Source organism: Oryctolagus cuniculus, chromosome 3 (assembly GCF_051225735.1).
Source record: "Oryctolagus cuniculus isolate XC-2025 breed Fujian yellow rabbit chromosome 3, ASM5122573v1, whole genome shotgun sequence".
Lineage (NCBI taxonomy): Eukaryota > Metazoa > Chordata > Mammalia > Lagomorpha > Leporidae > Oryctolagus > Oryctolagus cuniculus.
Window position 1 is genome coordinate 43,534,754 of NC_142869.1, and position 27,357 is coordinate 43,562,110.

The following is a 27,357-nucleotide window of genomic DNA, read 5'->3' on the forward strand; positions in this document are numbered from 1 at the left end:
AATTGTTAATCATTCTCTATCTCTAGTTTTTTCTCTTCAAGAATGTTAAACATTTAACTATAAGTTTAATAAGTCAGAATTTTTGACAGCTTTACTGGGGTTACAATTGCTATATATTAAGATGCATAAAGTTAATAGTGTACAATTTGTTAAGTTTTGACATATATATAAAACCTTAAGAGCATAGGCTATGGAACACTTCCATTACCCCTAGTTTCCTTATGTCCCTTTGTAATCTCTCTCCAACCCAGTGTCTTCCTGATTCTACACCTGTACCCAAAGCAATCACTGATGTGTCTTCTGTTACAACAGTCTGCATTTCCTGTGATTTAATACAAATGGAATCATACTACATGCATTTTAGTGGCCTCTTTCACTTAGCATTATGTTGTGATTAATTCAATACACTCATGTATCCATAGTTCACCCCTTTTTATTGCTTAATATCATATTATCTTGATATACTACAATTAACTTATCCATTTGCTTTTTGGTCACTTGAGTTGTTTCCAGATTTAAGCTATTACAAATAAAGCTGCTGTGAACACTATGTGCAAGTCTTACAAGCTTTCATTGTCTTTGGCAATTTAAAGAGTGAACTGGCTATATTATATGGTGGTAGTATACGTCACTTTTAAATAAACCACCAAACTATTTTTCAAAGTGGTTGCGCTATTTTACATTCCCTTCAGCAGTGAGTTCCAGCTGCTCTATTTCCTCACTGCCCCTGATATGATCAGTTTTTAAAATTCAGACATTCTACTAGGTATGTGATAGCATTTTTAAAAAAGATTTATTTATTTATTTTAAAGTCAGAGTTACAAAGAGAGGCAGAGAGAGAAGGAGGGGGGGAGGGAGGGATGGGGATAGGTCTTCAATCTGTTAGTTCACTCCCCATTTGGCTGCAGTGCCTGGAGCTGCACTGAACCAAAGCCAGGAGCTTCTTCTGCATCTCCCACAGGGGTACATGGGCCCAAGGATTTGGGCCACCTTATACTGCTTTCCAAGGACATAGCTGAGAGCTGGATGGAAGTAGAGCCAGGACTTGAACCAGTGCCTATATGGGATGTTGGTACCGCAGGTGGCAGCTTTACCTGCTAATGGCCCCTGTAATAGCGTCTTGTAGTTTTATTTGCATTTCTTTAATGACTGAATTTAACATCTTTCAAGCACTTATTTACCATCTGTATATTTTTAATGAAATATTTAGTCAAAAATTTTAAAAAGATTTATTTGAAAGGCAGAATGTCAGAGGGATGGGAGGGAGGGAGGGAGGGAGGGAAGGAGAGAGGGATCTTTTATCTGTTGGTTCACTTCCCAAACCAAGGCTGGTCCAGGGTGGAAACCAGGAGCTATAATTCCATCCTGGTTTCCAACATGGATGGCAGAAGCCCAAGCACTTGAGCCATCTTCTGCTTTCCCAAGCACATTAGCGGGGAGCTGCAACAGAAGTGAAGCAGCCAAGACTCAAACCTGCACTCCAATACAGCACCTGCACTCCAGCAGCACCTTAACCTGCTGTGCCACAACGCTGATCCCCTCATTCAAATATTTCACCAGTCCTCTTTATTGAATTATTTTCTCTGAGATTTACATAAATTTTATGCATTCTCGAAACAGGATGTTAATCACATATGTGACTTGCAAGTATTTTCTCCCAGCTTATAGTTGTCAATTTGATAAAGTCTAATTTATCATTTTTTAAAAATTTGACAGGTAGAGTCAGACAGTGAGAGAGAGAGAGACAGAGAGAAAGGTCTTCCTTCCATTGGTTCACTCCCCAAATGGCCGTTACGGCCGGCACTGCGCTGATGCAAAGCCAGGAGCCAGGTGCTTTCTCCTGGTCTCCCATGCAGGTGCAGGGGCCCAAGCACTTAGGCCATCCTCCACAGCCCTCCCGGGCCACAGCAGAGAGCTGGACTGGAAGAGGAGCAACCGGGACTAGAACCTGGTGCTCATATGGGATGCCGGTGCTGCAGGCGGAGGATTAACCAAGTGAGCCACGGCCCCAGCCACCCAATTTATCATTTTTGTTAACTGATGGACCATGCTTTTGATATCAAAGAAAGCTTTGTGTAATATTAGGTCACAAGGAATTCCTCCTAGGTTTCCTTCTAGAAGTTATTACAGTTTTAGAACTTAGATTTAGATCTATGATCCATTTTGAATTAATTTTTACATACAGTGGAAGGTACGGATCAAAGACTTGTTTTTGCCTATAGGTATCCAATTACTTTAACATCACTTATTGAAAAGACCATCCTCCTTTATTTCCTTTCAATTTTATTGAAAATGAAATGTTTATAAAATTCTTTTAAGAGGTAAGTGTATTCACATTATTCTTAAGGTACAAGGGTACTTCAAAAAGTTCATGGAAGGGGTCAGCACTGTGATGTAGTAAGTTAAGCCTCCGCCGGCAGCATGGGCATCTCATATGGATGCTGGCTCATGTCCTGGCTGCTCCTTTTTGGATACAGATCTCTGCTCTTGCCTGGGAGAGCAGAAAATGACCCAAGTGCTTGGGCTCCTGCACCCACACAGGAGACCCAGAAGAAGTTCCTGGCTTCTGATAGGCCCAGCTACAGCCACTGCAGTCACTTGGGGAGTGAACCAGTGGATGGAAGATCTTTCTGTCTCTCCCTCTCTCTATCTGTAACTCCACCTCTCAAATAAAATCCTTAAAAAAAAAAAAGATCATGGAAAACAGAATTAAAATTTTGAGTATTTTGTTAACAAAACTTTAAACCCACAGTTTTTTTCATAGTATACATTTCCATGAACTTTTTTCTTGGTGTAACAAAGTAGTTTTTTTTTAACTTTTATTTAATAAATATAAATTTTGAAAGTACAACTGTTGGATTATAGCGGCTTTTACCCCATAACCTCCCTCCCACCCACAACCATTGCATCTCTCACTCCCTCTCCCATCCCATTCTTCATCAAAATTCATTTTTAATTATCTTTATATACAGAAGATCAACTTAGTATATACTAAGTAAAGATTTCAACAGTTTGCACCCACATAGACACACAAAGTATAGAGATTCCTCATAGAAAAGTATAAAGTGAAAAATCTCCTGGTCACCTATTTTCCTTCTCAAAATAATACTGCCAGTTTAATATGATTGATTTTTATTATGATTCAGCTTAAGAGATATCCTATGTGAATATATATATATATCCTTTCCCTCCCTATGGCTTTTGCATGCAAATATTATAAAGTAGTATTGCAAGCTATACGGTCGCATGATTCATTTAGTTAGTCCGTTATTGATGAAATTTTGGTTGGTTCAAGTCTTTTGCTACTTATCAATAGTACTTCAGTAAGTAACCCTGTAAACATGTCACATGTTCCAGTAAGTGTATCTGTATGCAACAGTCCTAGAAAAAAAATTGTGGGGTCAAGTTTTTTAAGCAAGGCCACATCGGTCTCCACAGGAAGTTGTACTATTTTACATTCTCAATGACAACAAAGAATTTTTCCCACTATGTTTCCCCTGACATTATAACTTTAGAATTTAACTTGCATCGTTTAAAATATTTTAACTTTTTCTGGAATAACCCTAAAATAGTATGAAAGAACATAACTTGCAAGTCTTCAAAAAAATCTACTGGATTTTACTGTAGAAAAGTATATAATGCAGTTTTAAAATTTTAGCATAAGACATATATACAAAAAAAGTTAACAGAAAGTACCTAGTCCACTCTAGAAGATGAGCTACAGTACTTTCTATTTTTAATTATCAAGCAAAGATGGATGATGATCTACAAAGTTTTCTCTGGAAAATATTTCCAAATGTTCAGTTTCTTGGGGCTTTTGGATTAATTTATTTTTGTTTTTAAAATGGCCACATGTCCTTTTTTAAAAAGATTTGAAAGGTGGAGGGAGGGAGGGAGGAAGGCAGGGAGGGAGAGATATATATCTTCCATCCACTGATTTATTCCTCAAATGACTCCAAGAGTCAAGTGTGGGCTTGGCTGAAGCCCAGACCCAGGCGCTACATCTGGGTCTCCCACATGGGTAGCAGGGGCTCAAGTTCCTAGGCCATCATTTACTGCCTCCCCAGGCATATTAGGAGGAATCTGGATGTAAAGCAGGGGACTCAAGCTGGCACTCTGATAACGGGAAGCCTGTAGCACAGCCAGCAGCTTAACATGCTGTGCTATAACACTGGCTCCCTCCCCAAAAATCAAGTTTTATCTAGCATTTTAGCTCAATTGTTTAGATAGAAATTTTTAAAAATCAAAATATACCTTAAAGCCGGCGCTGCGGCTCACTAGACTAATCCTCTGCCTTGTGGTGCTGGCACACCGGGTTCTAGTCCCGGTCGGGGCGCCGGAGTCTGTCCCGGTTGCCCCTCTTCCAGGCCAGCTCTCTGCTATGGCCAGGGAGTGCAGTGGAGGATGGCCCAAGTGCTTGGGCCCTGCACCCGCATAGGAGACCAGGATAAGCACCTGGCTCCTGCCATCGGATCAGCGCGGTGCGCCTGCCGCAGCATGCCGGCTGCAGCGGCTATTGGAGGGTGAACCAACGGCAAAAGGAAGACCTTTCTCTCTGTCTCTCTCTCTCACTGTCCACTCTGTCAAAAAAAAAATATATATATATATATAAATACCTTAAAAAACTTAATTGCTATTGTTAAATCAAATTTTCTATGCCCAACACAAAAATTAATTATGTAGGGGCAGCTGTTTGAACTAGTAGTTAGGGCTTCAATTGGCATTCCCAAGTCCCATATCAACATGTATTCCAAATTTGGGTGTCTGGATTTAATGCCCAGCTCTGGATCCAGCTTCCAGCTAATGCATATCCTGGGAGGCAGTAGACAATGACTTACGTAGTTTGGTCCCTGGCACCTACATGGCCTGCTTAGACTGAGTTCCTGGCTTTTGGCTTGGCCCTAGTCCAGCCCCAGCCATTGTAGGCATTTGGGAAATGGGCCAGCAGATGGGAGCTCTCTTTTTGTCTTTGTTTTTATGCCTCTCAAATAAATACAGAATTTTTAAAAAGTTAAATGGTAATCAGGATGATGGTTTCAATCTACACCATTCAACATCAATTCTTCCCATTTGTGAAAAATCAAATTTCCTTCTTATTCCTGTCCTCAAGAATGATCTCTCTGGATTGTTACTACTTACCTTCATTCTTGTATAAATATGAAATTTCCATAAAATTTCACTTGGTCTTCACTTACCGAATCTCGTTTAAGAAAACTTGGTGATTCATCACTTAGTAATGGTCTTGAGGCAAGAATGTCTATTTTCCCTTCTAGTCTTCCCTCCATGGTTTTAATGGCATTCAAAAGAGTCTTCAGAGAGATTCTGGAGTCTCCAATCTCCTGAGACATTCTCACTGAAGGCAAGGTAGGTGCAAAGCTCACACGACGTGCTGAGTTTTGAATAACGCTGGGCAAACCAACTGATGTTCTTTCCTTTACAGAATTTACATAGGGCCTAGAGCTTTCAAGGGATTTTGAAGATGCAGGCCTCTCTGGAGATTTTCTTTTTCTTGGAGGCATCACCAATTAAAAACAATAAAATCAACTAAAATCTGAAGCTATTTCCCAAGAAGTACTCACTTTACTAGGCTAAACAATATACACAATTTTCTGGAAGAAGTCACAGTGAAAAAATATGTTTGCAAGTGTGTTCCTTTGCCTTTAGAAGGAAAAGATCACACTGTACCATACAATCTAGTGAAGAAACAGACCTTAAACCAAAGTCTCTGCAGGGCAGTGTATCTACTGGTGTCCCCTTTACTAACTTTATGACCTCATCAACAACCAGTGGAGTCAGGTGGTTAGAACCCTATCAGTATTCCATTTAAAGGCATATTCTAGCATCCTGGTTACTAGGGATATGTCTTTATACATGTAGTATATATATAAAATATCAGACATTAGAGTTTTTTAAATATTCAAGCTAATTACATATATGGTAAATTTGTAAATGATTGAAACAAATCCCTTTTTGTAACAAATGTCTAGGTTACGCTCTTCACTAAATGTTTTATATATGTTGCTTGTTCAATTTTTCTAAATGCATCTTTTAAGATGTTACATGACCTATAAAGATTTTCAGCTTCAATAGCCAGCAGGCTGATAAACAAGCATATTTACAACTGATACATCATTCAGGACAGCATCTGTCTGTTGCAAGTATACTTTGTTGGCACTGAGACCTGAGTTTGCCTGTAATTCAAAAAACATCTCCCAACATTTTTAAGGCTCAAATTAAAAGCCACTTTGTCTGTGACAGTGTTTCCCACTGCTTCTCATTTTAACAATGTTCCCTATGAGCACTCATTGATACAGTCTTTTTTTATTAAAGGAATCCTTTTCTATTCCATAATAAAGTTTGCTGAATACATTCCTAAACATCGTTTTAGAAGTTAAATGTTCCAATCTTGCTTCAGGGATCTTTATGAATTCCCTCATGGCTTAGCAGAAGGTGTTTAAAAAAATTTTGTTGAACTGAGTCAGGTAAGAGTATACTCATCTTTCTGGGACTGCACAGTATGTTCAAAAATATCAAATTTTTTTTTTGACAGAGAGAGAGAGAGAGAGAGAAAGGTCTTCCTTTTCCATTGGTTCACTCCCCAAATGGCCGCTGCGGCCGGCACACTGCGCAGATCCAAAGCCAGGAGCCAGGTGCTTCCTCCTGATCTCCCATGCAGGTGCAGGGCCCAAGCACTTGGGCCATCCTCCACTGCACTCCTGGGCCACAGCAGAAAGCTGGACTGGAAGAGGAGCAACAGGGACTAGAACCCGGCGCCTATATGGGATGCCGGCGCTGCAGGCGGAGGATTAGCCAAGTGAGCCGCGGCGTTGGCCCAAAAATATCAATTTCTTAAAAACTCAAACAGGCTGGCATTGTAATGCAATGGGTTAAGCTGCTGCTCGTGGACTGCCAGTTCACATCCCAAATACTCTACTTCAGATCCAGCTTCTTGCTCATACTCCTAGGAAAGCAGCAGAAGATGGCCCAAACACCTTGGCCCTTGCCACCCACGTGGGAGACTCGGACGGAGTGCCTGGCTCCTGGCTTCAGCCTGGCCCAGACCTGGCTGATGCAGCCATTTGGGAAGTGAATCAACAGATGGAATAAAAAAACCTCTTTGTGTCTCTCCTTCTTATTCTGTGTCAGTCTTTCAAATCAATCAATCAATCTTTAGAAAAAAAAAAAAAAAGACCCTCAACATTATAACAGCAATCTGCTTTTGCAGCTATTAATCACACCTGAGCATATTTGGCCTCTAACGTCTTATTCAGCTTGCACAGATGGTCATTCTGTAGATTGGTTTCAGTAAGAGAATGTAGTTGTTCTTCTAGCTGTTTAACTTTTATCTAAGAAAAAAATAGAAAGATAATAAAATAAACATCATATATTCCAAAAGGAAAAAAAAGTCATGCATATTGCAAAAAGTACAGATAACACAACTTGTAACAAACAATTCAAAGTTTTTCTATTCATGTAAAGAAAGCTATTTCAATTTATAGCTAAAAGTAGCCTATATCCATTCAAATAACTCATTTGATTACTAGTACTTAAGTGAAACCCCAAATGGACACAATTCATAAATATAGCCATGAAATTTTGTGGTTAATATATCTTTCAAGAAATTATGGGAACTGGCATTCAAAAACCTTTTTGAATATGAATAATTAGAATTGTTAGTAGGCAAGAAGGAAATAGAATCTTGTGTTTTGCTGAGAGAGAATCAGAAAAGTTGAACAGAAAGTCATTTTTATGCTGATTTATACTTTAAAACAAACAATGATGAGTACTCACATTTTTCTCCTCAAATCAAATAATTTTGCAGGGAAAAAAACATTAATTCAGGAGGACTCCACAAAATTGTGGAAAAATGGAATTAAAAGATGTTTATTTTGGTGCAAAAACATTTTGAAATCTATGCATAGATTTTCCAAAATATGTAGTTTCCATGAATTTTTAAAGACCTCCCTCATATAAATCTCCAAATTCTGTTTTTCCATATTTCCTCCTCTTATTCCCAAACTTCTCATATAAAACAACAATTAACATTATGGGGTCTATCTTGAATCAATAAAACTTTCATCCAAAATTTTACCTAATTTTTTTCCCTCTGCAATATCTTTTCTTATTTCGTATCTTTGGAGGGCAAATAGCTCTTTGGGTGTAATTACCCAACATTTTCAGGAAGTTTTAAAATTGAAGTACTGATATTAAGTTTTTTGGAAAGTCTACACTGTCTCAGATGGACCTCCCCTGTTCCATCAGCAGACTCCTTCTTTGACTTTCGCCAGCTTGTTGCTGCTTAGGTAGAGCATAAAGCATACACATGGCTCCCTAAGGCCATCTGTAACAATCATCCTTTTCATTTAAGTTTCAGAATTAAAATGGCTGCCAATAAATGGAGGTATTGGTATAACACTCATTCTCATTTTAAATATAAACAAACTGATGTTAACCCATATAACCCAAGGGAAAGTTGAATCTGACTCTGCAGACTTAATTGCCTCTCACCAAAGGAAACACAGAATGCCCTCATTTCCCAACAGTCCTCATATATTACCCTACTCCTCTCAGTATCCAATAAAGTGTCCTGTGAGATTCATCATATGGCATGTTCTCATCTATAACACACCTTACTCTTCAGATTCAGTTTCTCATTTGGTAGAATTTCTAACATTAGACATTCAACATGGAAAAGTATATAGATGGACAGGTCAGAAGTAAATACCGCTGGCTCTTAGAGGTCTGGTGTTTCTGTGATATTAAAATCAAGCAGTTTCTCTAACAAGTTTATCAACTAGTCTCAGGAACAGCAAGGGCATATCCTCACATTGTTTCAAATGATCTATGATATAGCCATAAATATTTCATGAAATTATCAAAGTAACAACATGGGGGTCAGTGTTGTGGCTCAGCAGGGTAAGCCACTCTGCCTATGTCCCTGGCATCCCATATGAGCACCAGTTTTAGTCCCAGCTGCTCCACTTTTAATCCAACTCCCTGCTAATGCCTGTGGGAAAGCAGCAGCAGATGTCCCAAATGCTTGGGCCCCTGTACCACATAGGGACCCAGATGGAGTTCTGGGCTCCTGGCTTTGGACTGGCCCAGTTTCAGTTGTTGCTGTCATTTGGTGTGAATCAGCAGATGGAAGATTCATTCTCTCTCTCACTTCGTCCTCTAACTCTGCCTTTCAAATAAATAAATCTTTAAATAATGTTATTGAAGGTTGAAAATAACTAAGAAATGAAAAGGAACCCTCATTTTAAAATGTTTTGCAATCAAAGTATTTTAAAGTAATTCAATTAAGTTTTACAAGATATTTTTTGTTGGAAATATTGTAAATTTGAAACAAAGTAGGGCTTGTCTATAATGTCATTCATTTATAGGTTGAAATGGGCTTCAGAAATGAAAATCTATTCGGTCAAAGTTACATATTTTGATTCAAAATACAAATGTATCTTGAGGAAACTGTGATCATTTTTTAGTACAGCATACACAGTTCTTTTTAAAGCCTCACTTTAATATTCATGCCCAACCAAAGAACCACAACAAACAACACAATTACAATGTTGGGTAAAAGAACAAGATACAAAAAAGTATATGCTATATGATTATACGAAATGCAAAGACAAGTAAAATTTATCTAACGTGTTAGAAATCAGAACGGTAACTTCCTTCGGGGAGGACAGTTCTGGAAGTGGGTTCTGGGTGTTGGGAATGTTGGTTTTTTGATATGGGTGTTGATTAGATAGGCACATTAACTTTGATAATCAGGTTATACCCTGTGTACTTTTTGGTATATATGTCATGCTTTTGTATCCAAGAGTATAGGATTCAAGTAAAAACAGGGAACTGGAACAAAGGCCGAGAATCTGCAGAAGTAGTTTACTCTCTTGAGCTTCTATTTCAGAGGATGTTCCAAGAAAGCATACTTTACTCTGAGGGAGTGAGACCACCACAAGTAAGAAAGCTGCAAGAAACCATTTTGAATCAGATTTCTGAACATGTAATATATGTAGACTTGTACTGCAAGCAGGAACTGCCTTCCAGCTCCCCCTTTTCTATATCCTGGACATTCTCTGACCCTTGCTATATAAAAGCTCTAGCAATTTGTTTTTCATGGGGGATAGTTCCTTTAGGGAACTGTATCCTCCCACTGTTTCCTTTACTTGTCACAAGTAAACAAAGCTTTTCTTAAACAGCTCCCAAAGGAGGCTGATTATTTGGTGATACCTCAAGTGAACAGACCTGTGGTTTCCACTAACAATTCAATAAAAAGTTTACTAAAATGAAAAACGGGACAAAACAAAACAAGTGTGGTTGTTTATAGGAGCCAGGCTTGCTGACATACTTGACTCCAGTCACTCTAAGTGTTGGAGCCGATTGTAGGTTTGAGCAATCCAAAGAATTCAAACTGACCCATGTTTATGAACAATTTAGAAAGTGTTAGAAGTATTTCAGACTTATAGGAAGATACTTCAAAGATTCGTGGAAAAATGGGATTGTTTTGTGTAAAAAAAATTGAAATCCATGTTTTTCCATAATATTCATTTCCCACAAACTTTTCAAGATCCCTTGAATGGTAAATCCTATCTATTCATCATTCAACTTAAATAAATTATCAGTATAAGTCAATTTTCTGTATATTCTATCCAAATCTAGTCTCTTATCTCTATCCTTGTGGGGAGCAATTCGGACTAGACTAAGTTACTGGAATTAAGACTTATTCTATGCATCTGCTCTCCCACAATATGGCGCTGGGAGAGAAGAAAACAGCTTCTGCACAGCTGCCTCCAGTTCAGCCAATAAACTGTGGGACTTGCTCCTGATTGGAGGAGAGCAGCGTACTCGGCGTGTGGGCAGCCGAGTTGGGATTGGCAGAGGAGGATTATAAAGGAGGAGAGAGACGGCATGCACCAGGAACATCTAAGGGGAACATCTAAGGGGAACACCTGTGCAGCCCCCGAGAGAGCCGGCCGGCGGTGTGCCGCTCCCCTGCGGAAGTGGGGAATGTGGCCAGGGGGAACCGCCCTTCCACAGAGGTGGAAGGGACAGTAGCCAACCCGGGAAGAACCAGCAGCAAACCCGGGGAGGGCCGAGCAGACAGAAAGAACAGCGCAGGGTCCTGTGTCGTTCCTCCACGAAGAGGGGGAACGACATAATGGTGCCGTGACTCGGATATGAAGCCTAGGCAGGGCTTAGTGTCGTTCCTCCACGAAGAGGGGGAGCGACAATCCTAGAGTTAATTCCTGTGAATTTGGTGTTTATCACATCCATTCTTTAAAAAATAATTTTACTATATACACATCCCTAAACAACATGCAGTATAAGATGAGATTTATCCATGCTAACAGATGAAATTCTATTTCTTAAAAAAATTTATTTGAAAGGCAGATAGAGATTTTACAGATGCTGGTTCACTCCCCAAATGCCCACAACAGCTAGGTGTAGGCCAGGCCAAAGCCAGGAGTCTGGGACTTCATCCATATCTCCCATGTGGGTGGCAGGAGCCCAAGCACTTGAGCCATCATTTACTGCCTCCCAGGATGCATCACCAGGAAGCTGGATCAGAAGTGGAGCAGCTGAGACTCAAACCAGGACTCTGATATGGGATGCAGGCATTGCCAGTGACAGCTTAATATGCTGAGTCATAATGCATGCCCCAAAACATATTATTCTAATGTATCTAATTTAATATACCATCTTTCAAATTTTACTTTTAAAATTGTCAATAACTGCCTTTAAGAGAAATTTAAAAAGATTAGACAACAAAAATCAGAAAATAAATCTCATACCTGGAGTTTTCCCTTTTCATAGGCCAGTTTATTTTTACTTTCGGTAATTTTTCCCAAGACTTTTTCCACCTTCTGGTGGGCCAGCTGATAATTCGAACACAGATATTAGTAACTCTTGGCACATAAATAATCATTTCTCTTTTTAATATAAATAGTCAAATTTCTGTAGTAGTAAGATTAAGATTCATTTTTATTTGCTATTGCTATCCTAGGTAGTTGATTACCTTGCTAATATGGAACAAATACAGAAACTGCTAACAAAAGTATGAAGCTTTCAGATTCCCAGGGTTTGTTGTTGTGTACTGATTTTTTTATGTTGATTATTTCTTTGTGGTTTTGATCCAAACTTGACATGTTATAGTTGCATGAGGAAGTTTGAGGAGCGTTATATAGTTCTTTAAAGAAACAAGAGTTGCAAATGACAATACTACTAACAGATAACACTTCAGTTATTACAATAAAAGCAGCAAAAAAAAATCTCTAAACAATGTTTATTGGAGACTCAAATTCATTTTTTGATCAAGTACTCAACACAATGTTTTTGGAAACAAACATTACTGAAAGTTCTATATTTAATGCAAAGACATATTCATGATTTCAACAACCTTTAACAAATTTGCAGGTGTTCTTTTTTTAGACTTTGTCAGAAAAATATATAGTTTTATTTTCATTAAATTTTGAGCCTTACTTATACTTATTTTATAAAATATGAGTACAATTATGGTGATTGAATATGGAAATTTTCACCTTCCATAATCAAAGTCAATGTTGTATCTTAGTACAGGAAATAATTAGAAGTTTCCATATGTCAAAATGATCTTCATAAACTAAATACAAGGACAATACACAGAAAACATGACTGAGAACAGTCACTCATAGACTGTTCTAGGAACACTATACATCATTCTATATTGACACAATTCACTGTTTCTGGCTTATATATGCTTAATCTGTGAGCAACAGAACAGAGGGTCTTTTAAAAATTTCAAGTGAAAGAATTTAGACATTTTATGTTCAACTTTGGACAAACTGATAAAGATGAAGCCATGTATGTAAAGGTACTGATTTACACAAGAGATGCTCCTCACTGTCTCCAATATCATCACAGCTCTTCCCTAGCCATCAATTCAGCATGATTTATTCATTTTGTAGTACACTTTATCACACTTTTAGTGTTGTGAATCCAATACACCTGTTTCTTAAGAAAATAAAATCACATTCTGAACTAAATTCTATATAATAACTCCTTTTTATCTCTTCGAAATCTTTTCAGGATAGAGTATGTCCTAAGAGAAGGCACACGAGTCTAGAGCATTGTTTTCTCCTTGCTAGCTGCCTTAGCTAAAAGAACTTGGATTTTACACATTCTAGATTTGATAAAAATGCCACAAAGAGTGATTCACCTACCCTAAAAGTATGCACATTTGTTACAAAAATTCAGATCCAATATCAGGCTTCAGGGGATTATTAACTTTTATGACCATCTAAGTATCAGACAAGAGATGTAGTCAGCATCCAAAAATAGACAGTGACCAAATCACTGGCAACATCTGTCAAAGTCATTAACAGTGTAGGACCATAGGCCTCTTCACTGCCAGTATGTTCAGGAAATAATGAGATATAGTCTTCCAGAGGGACCCAAACTAGAAGGCTGGATAAGCCCAGCTGTACAACAAATGACAAAGCCTAATCTTTAATCCTGAGAGGGTTGATCTGGGGTAATACTAAAAATTACAGCTAATGGATTTTACCATTCTAACAGACTTTTTTCCTGGGACAGTTCAGATAATTAGAATTCAGCAAATGTTAGATACTTGCTACATGATTTCCATGTACTAACTTAATCTTCAAATAGCTTCACAGTAATAGTATTATTAGCCTCATTTTGACAAGATTAAAGAAATAAAGTTAAAGATCATTCCTAAGGTCATAGCCAAAATTGAAACCTGAAAAGTCTGGCTCAAAAGTCATGAAAACGTAGTAAGATTTGGCTTAGTCTGTGCAATTTTTCATACTTAAAGTGAAAAGCAACTTACGACAAAGTTAGAATTTACCTCAGATTAAGAAACACATCAAGGCCTTCTATGGAACTTTCAGATTAGTTGCATATTATAAAGGCAATGATTCTGTTTCAAATATTAAAAAGCACACAGGGTAATTAGTAGCTTCTTAGCAGAATGATAATTTTTCTAAATCTTCTACACTGAAAGAACACATTTTAAGGATTCTGCTATTTATTTGTAATGCACAGACTTTGTCAGATAGCTTACTGACTACCTAACAGAGGGTACCGTCAGTAGAAGAAATGCAAATTTCTTCCTCATAATTTATGGAAGAGGAAATGTGTTAAACAGATATGTTTGTACTTCTCAGTTTTATAGATCATCTGTGTAGGCAAATGCCTTAAATTCTTATTTTCTTAAATCCTGCATTGTTTGGATACTGCAGAAATCTCTATCATATCTATCCTGAATTTTGAGAATTATTAAAACACAAAGAAAATCCATCTCCTATCTTCAGATTTTTTTAAACTCATGAATCGTTAATTCCTACTTTAGACTGACCTTTTTATACCCACCCCATGGTAATCAGAAGTGACTTGCTGAACATCTAGGGAAGCCATTTGATCTGTCAGGTGCTTATTTTCTTCCAATAGAGTGTGCAGGTTTTCATTTAATGCATTTATGTCTACCTTTGAAAAATAAAATGAAAATAAACCATTTATGCCAGATCCAAAAAATCTTATTTTTAAAATGATAATGGTAACTGTAAAATGAGGCACCTGATGCATCTTTTCCCTCCATCTACCTCTAGGGATTTGACTAGTCAGTATGGCAACTCTGACATGCTTTAAAAATCTTTCTTTTTCATTTTTTTCTAGTTGTGTTCATCAGCTGGAGGGTTATTATTGCAATTTACATAGTTTACCTTTGTTAGAAGTGGAAGCCCTTCTACTATTTACTTAAATTCAAGTTTATATATATGTAAAATCCTCCACAAAACATTGGTAAAACAGATGCAACAATATAAAAAACTTAAGTTATTTCATAAAATTCTCAAAATAGACATAACTGTCTATATAAGAAATTTTGAGGGATCTAAAAAAAAGATACTAGAATAAGTGAATTTGTCACACTTGAAAGATACAAAGTAAACACAAATTTTTATACAAATACCCATGCGCATGTGCGTGCGCGCACACACACACACACACACATCATCCCTACTAATTCTAGGAGCCACCCCCCTCAGTACCAAATCTGTAGATGATCTAGTTCTTTATATAAAACATTGTGGTATTTGCATATAACCTACACAATCTTCCCCTATATCTTAAATGATCTCTAGCTTACTTAGAATAAGCTAAGTGTAAATGCCAGCTAAATAGTTTTTATACTATATTTTTAGAGAATAATGACAAGAAAAATGTTCAGTACTTTTAAAAATTTTTGGAAAAAAATTATATAAGATTTATGCATTTGAAAGGCAGATAGAGGGGAGAGGAGAGAAAGGAAATAGAGGGAAGAGGGGAAAGGGGGAAGGGGAGGGAGAAAGAGGAGAGAGAGGGGGAGGGGGGAGGGAAGGGAAGGGAAGGGGAGGGGAGGGGAGGGGAGGGGAGGGGAGGGGAGGGGAGGGGAGGGGAGGGGAGGGGAGGGGAGGGGGAGGGATTCTCCATCAAGTGGTTCACTTCCCAAATGGCTGCAACATCTGGGGCTGGGCCAGGCTGAAGCCAGAAGCCTCCTCCAGTGCAAGGGCACAAGCACTTGGGTTTTCTTCCACTACCTCCCAAGGTGCATCAGAAGAGAGCTGGGAGGGAGGTGGAGCAGTCAGGACTCGAACCAGCACCCATATAGGATGCTGTCAAAAAAGGCAAAGGCTTAACCTTCTATACCACAGTGCTGGCACCCCAGATATTTTTGATCTATGGTTGTTTGAATCAATTGATACAGAACCTACAGATACGAAGGATGACTATACTAACAAAAATCAGAAATTTCTATTTTTTACATTATAGTACGAATTTCAATAGCAAATTTTTATATATAATAGAAAATATTCTCAAAGCATAACAACACAGAAAATACATGGGAATTAATCTAAAAGGAAATATTTAGGACCTATTTTTTTTAAACAAACCAGAATTATTCTGTGTTTGTCTTTGAAATTTAGGGTTTTTTTTTTTGAATTGATATCATTTCCACAGCATACAATATATCTACTTAAAGTATATAATTAAATTTTTAATGATTTCATTTTGAAATGAAATGTGAGCATCCCAAGTGGCAGATTTACCTTCTGCATAACCTTCTTATGACTCATTCCAAGAAAAACAGCTAAGAGTTCCCATCCAGGGGCCAGCATTGTGGCTTAGTAGATAAAAATTGCCACCTGACACTGGTATCCTACATGGGCACTGGTTTGAGACCTGAATGCTCCATTTCCCATCAAGCTCTTTGCTAATGCACCTGGGAAAGCAGTAGAAGCTCGTCAAAGTCCTCATGTCCAAGTTCTTGATGCAGAATATTATATATCACCATGGGCCACACCCTGCTGTGCTGCAAAACATGAGAACCTGGTATATTCACCCTACTGCAAGAGGAAATATTTATTTATTTATGTATGTATTTATTTATTTATTTTTGACAGGCAGAGTTAGTGAGAGAGAGACAGAGAGAAAGGTCTTCCTTCCGTTGGTTCACCCTCCCAAATGGCTGCTATGGCCGGCATGCTGCGCCAATCTGAAGCCAGGAGCCAGGTGCTTCCTCCTGGTCTCCCATGCGGGTACAGGGCCCAAGCACTTGGGCCATCCTCCATTGCCTTCCCGGGCCAGAGCAGAGAGCTGGACTGGAAGAGGAGCAACCGGGACAGAACCCGGTGCCCCAACCGGGACTAGAATCCAGTGTGCCGGTGCCGCAGGCAGAGGATTAGCCTAGTGAGCCACGACGCTGGCCAGAAATTTTTATTTCTAAAAACTGTCAATTATGACAGTTCCCAAACCAAAATATTCTTAGGTACAAATGTAATGAAATATGTCCAAGATTTGAGACACTGAAATTCCAAATTACTCAAAGAAATAAAAGACTTAAATAAAATGGCAAGATGTATAGTTTATGTATTACATGATTCTATAGTGTGAAGATGTTAATGACCTCTAAATCCCAATTGAAATCTCTGCAGTATTTTGGTAAAAATCATGGTCATTCTAAAACATATATGAAAAGGCAAAAGAACGAGTGTAGGTAAAACAATTTAAAAACCAACACAGTTGGAGGACTACCTAATTTCAAGACCTACAAAATTATCATAATCAAGAATTTCAAATTGGGACTGGCATTGTGCCATTGGGCTTTCACCTGCAATGCAGACATCTCATGAGTGCTGGTTCAAGTTCTGGCTATTCTACTTAAGATCAGTTTCCTGTTCGTGCACCTGGGAAAGTAGCAAAGATGGTCTAAGTGATGATCTCCCTGCACCCACATGGGAGACCAGATGGAGTTCCAGGTTCATTGCTTCGACCTGGCCAGCCCCAGCTGTTATAGCCGTTTGGAGAGTGAACCAGCAGATGAAAGCGAGCTATCTCTCTCCCTCTCCCTCTCTCCCTGTAACTATGCCTTTCAAATAAATAAATAAAAAAGGGAAAAGAAAACTGTTCAAATAAAATAGAATTAAAAGATAATTTTTAAAAAAGAATTTCATATTGAAAGAAGAAAACCACATAATCAATGGAACAAATAGAAAATCTAGAAGCAAACGCACACATTTATGGTCAATTGATTTTCAACAAGGGTGCCAATGCAATTTAAATAGAGCAATAACAGTATATTAAAAGATGCTACTAGATGAGTGACATCAGCAAAAATCCTTTTCTCTATAGAAGCAATGAAAACACCAGCAAATACTGTCACAGTGAAATTTTTTTTTCAGAACTCTGGAAATTAACAACAAAGATAACCAGTAACCTAGGGAATGGTTACTGGAAAAAAAGGGGATGAACCAGTGAGCTTTGTGATATTTCAACTTGCCTCGTTCCCATTCTCCAGCTATGCAGTAAATCAATGTCCTATAAGCAACCAATAGCCTGGCAGTCACCAGAGGGGAAAAACAGGGTTGTAGTACCTTCAGAGCCTCATGCCCAAAGCACTGTCATGTATGTTCATTCTGGTGACTCCCTGAAAGGCCACACAAGCAAGGTTGCCTTGATTTGGGCTGACTCGGGGCTCATTCAATACAAAAAGCCTTTTTCACAGAAGCAAATGTTAAAAACAATTATAGAGGCCGGCGCTGTGGTGTAGTGGGTAAAGCCGCTGCTTGCAGTGCCAGCATGCCATGTGGGCACCGGTTTGAGACCTGGCCACTCCTCTTCTGATCTAGCTCTCTGCTATGGCAAGGGAAAGCAGTGGAGGACGACCCAAGTCCTTGGGCTCCCTGCACCCATGTGGAAGACCTGGAGGAAGCTCCTGGCTCCTGGCATCAGATTGGTGCAGCTCCAGCCATTGCAGCCATTTGGGGAGTGAGCCGGCAGATGGAAGACCTTTCTCTCTCTCTGCCTCTGCCCCTCTGAAAGTCTTTTAGGTAAATGGATAGATCTTAAAAAAATTATAAGTAATGGTTACCTTTGCAGTTGCTTGAGGTAGTAGATAAGAGTTGTGCATATGATAGACTAACCAAAAAATTCAAAAGAAAAATTTATGTTATGAGATAACCAAAGGAGACTTTGAAGGGCTCTGACATATTCTTGGGACTCTGCCAAAGTCAAGAATGGGTATAGGGTTTTGTATATATCCAGAGCTGTGTGCATGCTTAGAAAAGATGTGAAAAGGTCCTAAAATCCCACCTCTGTGAGAAAGACCTTGACTGCTGTGCAATCAGAAGGCCAAAGGAGAGTTGTCATCTGTTTGAAAGAATGTTGAAGGCATGCCCCAAATGTATATAATCAAATTGTTGAAAGCAAGAGTCTGAGAATCTAGAATGCAGAAAAAGACAAATAGCTCATCAAGTACAAGGAATCCTCAGTAAGATTAATAGCTGATTTATCATCAGAAAGTAGTGGCAGTGGAGTGCTATCTTCAAAAAGATGAAAGAAAAAAAAAACACTTAAGAATTCTAAATGCCTGTGTTCCCTATCAGAGTGCCTGGGTTCAAACCATGGTCTGCTGCTGACTCCAGCTTCCTACTAATGTACATGCTGGTGGGCAACAGGTGATGGCTCAAGTAGTTGGGAGCTGATCGATGGAAGAGACTTAGTTCCTGGCTCCCAGCTTTGGCCTGGCCCACCCTAACCATTGAGGGTATCTGGGGTGAAAACCAGTATATGGCAACTTTATTTTTTCTCTCCTTGCCTCTCAAATAATAAAAAAAGACAAAGAAGTTAATATATTCCAAGATAAACAAAAATGAAAGAATTCATTAAAGGGTTTTTTTTCTGGCTTAAACATACTCCTGAAGATGTGGCCCTTGAAAATCCCAAACTAAAGTATAAGGCATTTTATCAGGGTTCTCACTTTTGGTGAGGTATGGATTATGGTGTTAGAAAGAATATAAAAAAGCACAAAAAGTGTGGGGAGCAACCGAGACTAGACTAAATTCCTGGAACAGCTAAGACTAATTCTATGCATCTGCTCTCCCACAATATGGCGCTGAGAGACAGCAAACAACTTCTACACAGCTGCCTCACCAGTTTGACTGATGAGCTGCAGGAGCTGATCCTGCTCCTGATTGGAGGAGAGCAGCATGCTCAGCGTGTGGGCAGCAGAGCATGGATTGGTGGAAGAGGACTATAAAGGAAGAGAGAGACAATATGCACCGGGAACACCTGAGGAACATCTGAGCAGCCCCTGAGAGAGCCGGCCAGCAGTGTGCCACTCCTCCGCGGAAGCGGGGAAGTGGCGGGGGTGCCGCCCCTCCGCGGAGGCGCAGGGGCTGGCAGCAAACCCGGGAAGGGCTGGCAGCAAACCCGGGAAGGGCCGGGCAAAAAGAACAGCGCAGGGTCCGGTGTTGTTCCTTCGCGAATGGGGGAGTGACAAAAAAGGAGCTCTTCAGTCTGAAATAAAAAGAGCACTAGACAGTAACCATAATAGTCACATATAATATAGGTATACATGAAAGAGAGTGTAAATATATTTTTGCTTAGAACTGTTTTTGCTACCTATAAACCAAAACATATAAATAAAGATAAGAGAATAAAACAGTACACTAAGGGACTGGTGTTGTGGCACAGTGGGTTAAACCACTTGCAAAACTAGCATCCCATGTGGAGTGGTGGTTTGAGTCCTGGCTGCTCTGCTTCTGCTCCAGCTTCCTGCTAGTGTGCCTGGGAAAGCAGCAGAAAATGGCCCAAGTACTTGGGCTCTTATCACTCACATGGGAGACTTGGATGGAGTTGTGGCCACTGGGGATGGAAGATCTCTTTCACTCTGTGTCTTTCCTTCTCTGTCACTGTCTTTCAAATAATATAATTAAAAAAAATGTGGTCCACTAGAAATGTCTGATCCTAAAAGAAGGCAGTAATTGAGAAATACAGGAAAAGAAAAAAAAAGGTAGATTGTGGGGAGCAACTCGGACTAGACTAAGTTACTGGAATTAAGACTTATTCTATGCATCTGCTCTCCCACAATATGGCGCTGGGAAAGAAAACAGCTTCTACACAGGTGCCTCCAGTTCAGCCAATAAACTGTAGGACTTGCTCCTGATTGGAGGAGAGCAGCGTACTCGGCGTGTGGGCAGCCGAGTTGGGATTGGCGGAGGAGGACTATAAAGGAGGAGAGAGACGGCATGCACCGGGAACATCTAAGGGGAACATCTAAGGGGAACATCTAAGGGGAACACCTGTGCAGCCCCCGAGAGAGCCGGCCGGCGGTGTGCCGCTCCCCTGCGGAAGTGGGGAATGTGGCCAGGGGGAACTGCCCTTCCACGGAGGTGGAAGGGACAGTAGCCAACCCGGGAAGAACCAGCAGCAAACCCGGGGAGGGCCGAGCAGACGAAAGAACAGCGCAGGGTCCTGTGTCGTTCCTCCACGAAGAGGGGGAGCGACAGTAGATGTAGATTCTAGCTATGTTAAATGCATTAAACCACTCACATTATAAAAGAGTGGTAGAATAAATTTTTAATTTTTTTTTTTTTTGACAGGCAGAGTGGACAGTGAGAGAGAGAGACAGAGAGAAAGGTCTTCCTTTGCTGTTGGTTCACCCTCCAATGGCCGCTGCAGCCGGCGCACCGTGCTGATCCGATGGCAGGAGCCAGGTACTTATCCTGGTCTCCCATGGGGTGCAGGGCCCAAGCACTTGGGCCATCCTCCACTGCACTCCCTGGCCACAGCAGAGAGCTGGCCTGGAAGAGGGGCAACTGGGACAGAATCCAGCGCCCCGACCGGGACTAGAACCCGGTGTGCCGGTGCCGCAAGGCGGAGGATTAGCCTAGTGAGCTGCGGCGCCGGCGGTAGAATAAATTTTTTAAAGATGCAACTGTATTCTTTTTATAAAAATATATTTTAAATAAACAATGGGGTTAAAAGTAAAATGATGGAAAATATACACCATGTAAACAGTTATCAAAAAAGAGCTGGATTGGGATGGGCAGTTAGTAACCAGTTCAGATGTCAGTTATGATGTCTGTTAAGATACCTGAGTCCCAAATCAGAATATCTGGGTTTGACACCTGGCTCCAGCTCCTGACTCCAACTTCCTGCTAATTCAGATCCTGGAAGACAGCACTGATGGGTTCTTAGCAAGAGCTAAGAACTTTAGCCTGGCCCAGCACTAACCATTGCAGGAAGTTGGGGGAAGTGAACGAGTGGGATGGGGGCTCTCTGTCTCTCAAAAAAAAGAAAAAAAAAAAAAAAAAGGAGCTAGAGCAGTGGGCATTCAACTTAGTTCTTAAGATGCCTGGGCCCCACACTGGAGTGAGTAGGCTTGATTCCCAGTTCCCAGCTTCCTGCCAGTGCAGATCCTGGAACACAGCAGATGACTGTTGAGGTAGTTGGGTTCCTACCACCTGTGTAAAGAGACACAGATTGCATTCATGGCTCCTGACTTTGGCCCCAGCCTAATCTCATCCCTTGCAGGCATTTTGGGAGTAATTCAGTAGATGAGAGCTCTCTCTTAAATAAATAAAAAATTTTAAAAACTTACTACAAAATTAACAGTTATCGGGCTGGCGCCACGGCTCACTAGGCTAATCCTCCACCTGTGGCATCGGTATCCCGGGTTCTATTCAGGTTGGGGTGCCGGATTCTGCCCCAGTTGCTGCTCTTCCAGTCCAGCTCTCTGCTGTGGCCCGGGAAGGCAGTGGAGGATGGCCCAGGTCCTTGGGCCCTGCACCCGCATGGGAGACCAGGAGGAAGCACCTGGCTCCTGGCTTCGGATTGGCACAGTATGCTGGCTGTAGCGGCCATTTGGGGGGTGAACCAATGGAAGGAAGACCTTTCTCTCTGTCTCTCTCACTGTCTAACTCTGCCTGTCTAAAAAAAAAAAAAAAAAAAAAAAAAAAAGTACAGTTATCAAGAGTGTATGGTACTAGCATAAGGATAGACATATAGATCAATATGTAAAAACTGGGAATCCAGAAACAAACCCAAACACTTATGATTAATTGACTTTTGGCAAGGGAGCCAAGGCAATTCAATAGGAAGAGTGATCTTTTCAACAGTGTTGGGTCAACAGGATATCCACAAGCAAAAATGAATTTGAACACCTGCCCCACATCATATATACAATTAATTAAAATGGATTAAAGACCTAAATGCAATATGTAAAACTATAAAATTTTTAGAAAAATATAAATCTTTATGATCATAGATTAGGCAACAGATTCTCGGGTCTAACACTTAATATATAAGCAACCTAAGAAAAAATACATGAACTAGACTTGAAAAAAATTTTAAACTTTTATGTACCGAAGGAAATTATAAATGTAAATATATAGTCCACAGACTGGGAGAAAATATATGCAAGTCACATATCTGGTAAGGGTGTAATATGTACAATATATGAAGAAATCTATACAACTCTATTAAAAGACAACTCAGTTAAAAGACAATCTATATCAAATTTAGGCAAAGGATCTAAACAGACATTTCTCCAAAGATGTACAAATGTCCAACAAACACATAAAAAGATATTCAACATTATTAGTCATTAAAAATGCTAATCAAAACCACAGTGAGGTACAACTTGACACCCATTAGGAAGGCTACAATAAAAAAAAGAAAAAAAATGTCAGTCAGTGAGGACATGTGAAAAGTAGAACATCTGGATATTGCTGGGTGGAATGTAAAATTGCTTAGTGCTATGGAAAATTGCTTGGTGATTCCTCAGAAAGTTAAACATAAAATTATCATGTAACCCAGAAATTCCATTCCAAGGTATAGCCCTAAAAACTGAAAATATGTACTCAAATACATGTAAATACAGACTCACTGTAGAATTGATCACAAAAGCTAAAAGGTGAAAACAATGCAAATGTACATCAACAGATTAACTGTTAAAACAAATTGTGACATGTATGGGTTATATGATATTAGTCGAAAAATAGTGAAGTACTGATATATTCTACAAGGTGGATGAACCTCAAAAATGTTACACTATGTGAAAGAAATCAAACACAAAAGATCACATATTATTTGATTATATAGAATAGGTAAATCCATTGAGAAAGAATACCAGTTGGTGATTGTCAGGGGCTGGGAGGAGGATGAAATGGGAAGTGATTACTTAAAGAATTCACTGTCTTCTTTTGGGATGATGAAATGATTTTGGAACTAGACAGAGGTGATGGTTGGTGGCTGCACCACATTGTGAACGTTCTCTAAATGTCACTGAATTTTTCATTTAAAACGGTTAAGTTCCCCTTATGTGAGTTTCATCTCAACTAACAAAAAACACACATATATGAGATTCTTCACAACCATTAGGGACAGTTATAAAACAAATTTAGGGGAAGATGGCTGGTACAACAGTTGGGTCAATTCTGCGAACACCTATACTCCATGTCACAGAGCCTGGTTAAAGTTCCAGCTCTGCTTCCAATCCAGCTTCCTGCTGGTACACACCCTGGGAAGCAGCAGACAATGGCTCAGGTAGTTGATTGCCTGCAGTCCACATGGGAAACCTGGATTGAGTTCCAGGCTCTTGGCTTTGGCCTGGGCCAACCCTGGCTGTTGCAAGCCATTTAGGGAGAAAAACAGCACATGCAAAGGATCTCAATCAATCTTAATCTCAATGTCTCTCTCCCTACCCCCTTTGAAATAAAATTAAAATAAACAAAATTTGTTTAAATGTGCTCAATAACAAGGTTGGTAAGGATATGGAGATACTGGAATTCTCACACATAACTGGAGGGATTATAAAATGGGGTAGCGACTTTGGAAAAACTTTTATGCTTTTAAAATGACTATAGAATTATATGACTATGACTACAGAGTTACTATATAACCCAGTATTTCCTCTATTAAAATATACCTACGGCAATAAAAAAGGCTCACAAAAAATTACATGCAAATATTCACAGCATATTAACAGCAAAAATAGAAATCACCTAAATGTCCATCAACTGACAAATAAAGTACTAAAACAACTGGACATCCAATTGAAAATAAAATGTGCTAGAACTACACCTTGTATGATACACGAAAATTAACTTAAAATAGAACATAGACCTAATGTAAAACCTAAACTTACAAGTCTTCTAGAGGACAACATGGGAGCAAAATCTTGGTAATATTAGGTTGGGCAAAAATGTCTTAAATATGATATAAAAAGATCTGTAAGTTTTAAATTGGTAATTAGGATTCATGAAAATTTAAAAGTTTTATTCATCAAAAGTAAATGAAGACAAACCATACAATAGAAAAAAATACTTAAAAAACACAGCTGACAAAAGATTTGTATAGAAACAAATAGGATATTTTACTTATCATGAAAAAATATTTTAAAATCTGAAAGCTCAGTAAGACAACTAATATAAAAAATGGTTTGAGGAGACATTTCTATTTGCATTGGCAAATAAGCATATGAAAAGATACTCAATATTACTAATTAGAAAACATAAAATATAACTACAATGACAGACCTCTACAGACAAATTAGAATGGCTGAAACTGAGGGAACTGAACGTGCTGATGAGAATGTGGAGAACTTGGAATTCCTAAGTTACTGGAAAGAACGTGAGAATGTGTACTTCCTTTGGAAAATAGCTGAGTTTTTGATCTTCTGTGTATAAAGAGAACTGAAAATGAATCTTGATGTGAATGGAAGGGGAGAGGGAGCGGGAAAGGGGAGGGTTGCGGGTGGGAGGGAAGTTATGGGGGGGAAGCCACTGTAATCCATAAGCTGTACTTTGGAAATTTATATTCATTAAAGTTAAAAAACAACAACAACAAACAAAAAAAGAAAATAGCTGAGTTTTACTATAAATTAAACACATATGTACCACAGGATCCAAAAATCTAACTCTTGATATTTACCAAGAGAAAAGTATATATGCATGTTTGATTATTACAGAGTCTTTATTCATAAATGTCAAAATTTGGAAATAACCCAAATGCCCTTCAAATGGAGACTGGATATGGACACTGTGATATTTCTATACAGTGGAGCACAAACTACTAATACATACAACAATATGACTAAATTTCAAATGTGCTGTGGGTGTTGTGGCATAGTGGGTAAAGCTGCGACCTGTAACACCAGCATCCCCTTAGAGTGTCTATTCATATCCCAGCTGTCCTACTTCCTATCTAGGTCCCTGCCAATGGTCTGGGAAAAGTAGTGGAAGATGGCCCAAGTGTTTGGGTCTCTGCCACCCATATGGGAGATTTGGAAGAAGCTCCTGTGTCCTGGCTTCAGCCTGACTCAGCACTGGCCATTGCAGCCATCTGAGGAATATCAGATGGAAGCTCTCTCTGTAATTCTGACTTTCAAATAAATAAATCTTTTAAAAAAAGTCCTAGCAAAATGAATGAAGTTAGATTTAAAATGCTATATGCTGTGTGTTTCCACTTGTATGACATTCTAGAAAAGATATAATTGCAGGAATAGGAAAAACAGATCAGTGGTTGCCAGATGGTGGAGGAGGAAGGAGTTGAATACAAAATGGCACAAGAAAATTTTCTAGGATCACAGAAATGCTCCATATTCTGATTGTGATGATACTTATGTGATAGTATATATTTGTCAAAACTCATAATTGTACAATAAAAAGGATAATTTTCACTGTACGTAAGTTAAAATAACCTTAACTTTTAAAAATAGCTTTATAAGAAAACACATTTAAAAAACCAATTTAGACCAAAATTGGGACTCTGTACAAGGATTATTATTTGGATTAATAGAACTTTTCTAAAGAGCAAGTATATTTTAGTTCCATGAACTTAACTTACATTTGGCCAACATTAAGACAAATGAAACCAGGCAAGCAAAATAATGATGCTATATTTTTATCCTAGACTTATTCACAGCAGTTACCTTATCCATGTAATACTCGTTAACCTTTAAGGAATTTTTTTATTTGTATAAGGTGAACAAATTTCATGTATTGTATATACACAGGGGCATAGTGATAGTTCTCACCCTATTCTCCCTGCTGTCCACACTGCCCACCCTCCCTCCTCCTTCCTTTCTTATTTTTTCTTCATTTTTACAATGACATACTTTCAGCTTATTTTATAATCATAAGCTTAACCTCCACTAAGTAAAGAAGTAAACAATCAGTAAGAAGGAAAAAAAAAAAAAACACTGTTCCTCAAAAGTCAACACAAGGGCTATAAAGAATAATCAATTTTCAAAATGTCAATTTCACTCATATACATTTTTTGTACTCTATTAGTTACTACAGATTAGCAAAAACATATGATATTTTTCTTTTGGGGACTGGCTGATTTCACTGAACATAATGTTTTCCAGTTGCATCCATCTTGTTGTAAAAGACAGGATTTCATTTTAATACAACAACTTTGATAGTAGCCACCAATTTGCCCAACTTTCAAAGCATATCTGAGGCCAACTTGGCATCAGCAAAGTCTTTGCCACAGGAAGTGGGCTTCTGACAAGGATTTTTAGGGTGGACTATTTTCATATCACTACATATGAATGACTAAACAGAGGAGGCACCTGCCAGCTTGATAACAACTGTATTTGAGTTTGCACTCAAAATTTAGCTTTTTTCCTTCCCATTCTTAAAATTTCATTCATATATATATAGTATTTGTATTACCAAGAACAAGCCAAGAAGTAAACAATGAGGCTTGATGACTCTATTCCACAACAACTGCTGCTGGATTTCTGGTCTGGGACAGGCTAAGACTCCTTGTGCTCCAGATATGTTCTCTAGATGACAGTGATACATAATCTAATCTCATGAAATTTTGAGACAGTAACAGTAGTGTTATAAAGATTGGCTTTTTTTTTTAAATAAGAATTTGCTTATTTCTCTGGATATTCTACTTTTTCAGAACCCAGAAAAGGTTACCTCGAAAATAAAGTGCCGGTGCTAATAGGTACTTTGGAAGCCTAAGCAGGCTTAGAAAAAATAAAAACCAGCATTGTCAGAAGCATCCTTTTGCTTCTCAAGG

At 38.9% G+C, this 27,357-nt stretch overlaps 1 protein-coding gene across 1 annotated transcript in view; it reads right to left on the bottom strand.

The window, feature by feature from the left end:
• Window positions 1–27,357, bottom strand: part of CCDC150 (coiled-coil domain containing 150) — a 108,943-nt gene that overhangs the window by 23,155 nt on the left and 58,431 nt on the right. Inside the window, exons 14-16 of the mRNA XM_017342998.4 lie at window positions 14,371–14,484; window positions 11,793–11,876; window positions 7,239–7,346 (exon numbers count right to left, since the gene is read on the bottom strand). Of these exons, the coding sequence (XP_017198487.2) occupies window positions 7,239–7,346; window positions 11,793–11,876; window positions 14,371–14,484 (306 nt within the window). The remainder of the gene's footprint in view (window positions 1–7,238; window positions 7,347–11,792; window positions 11,877–14,370; window positions 14,485–27,357) is intronic.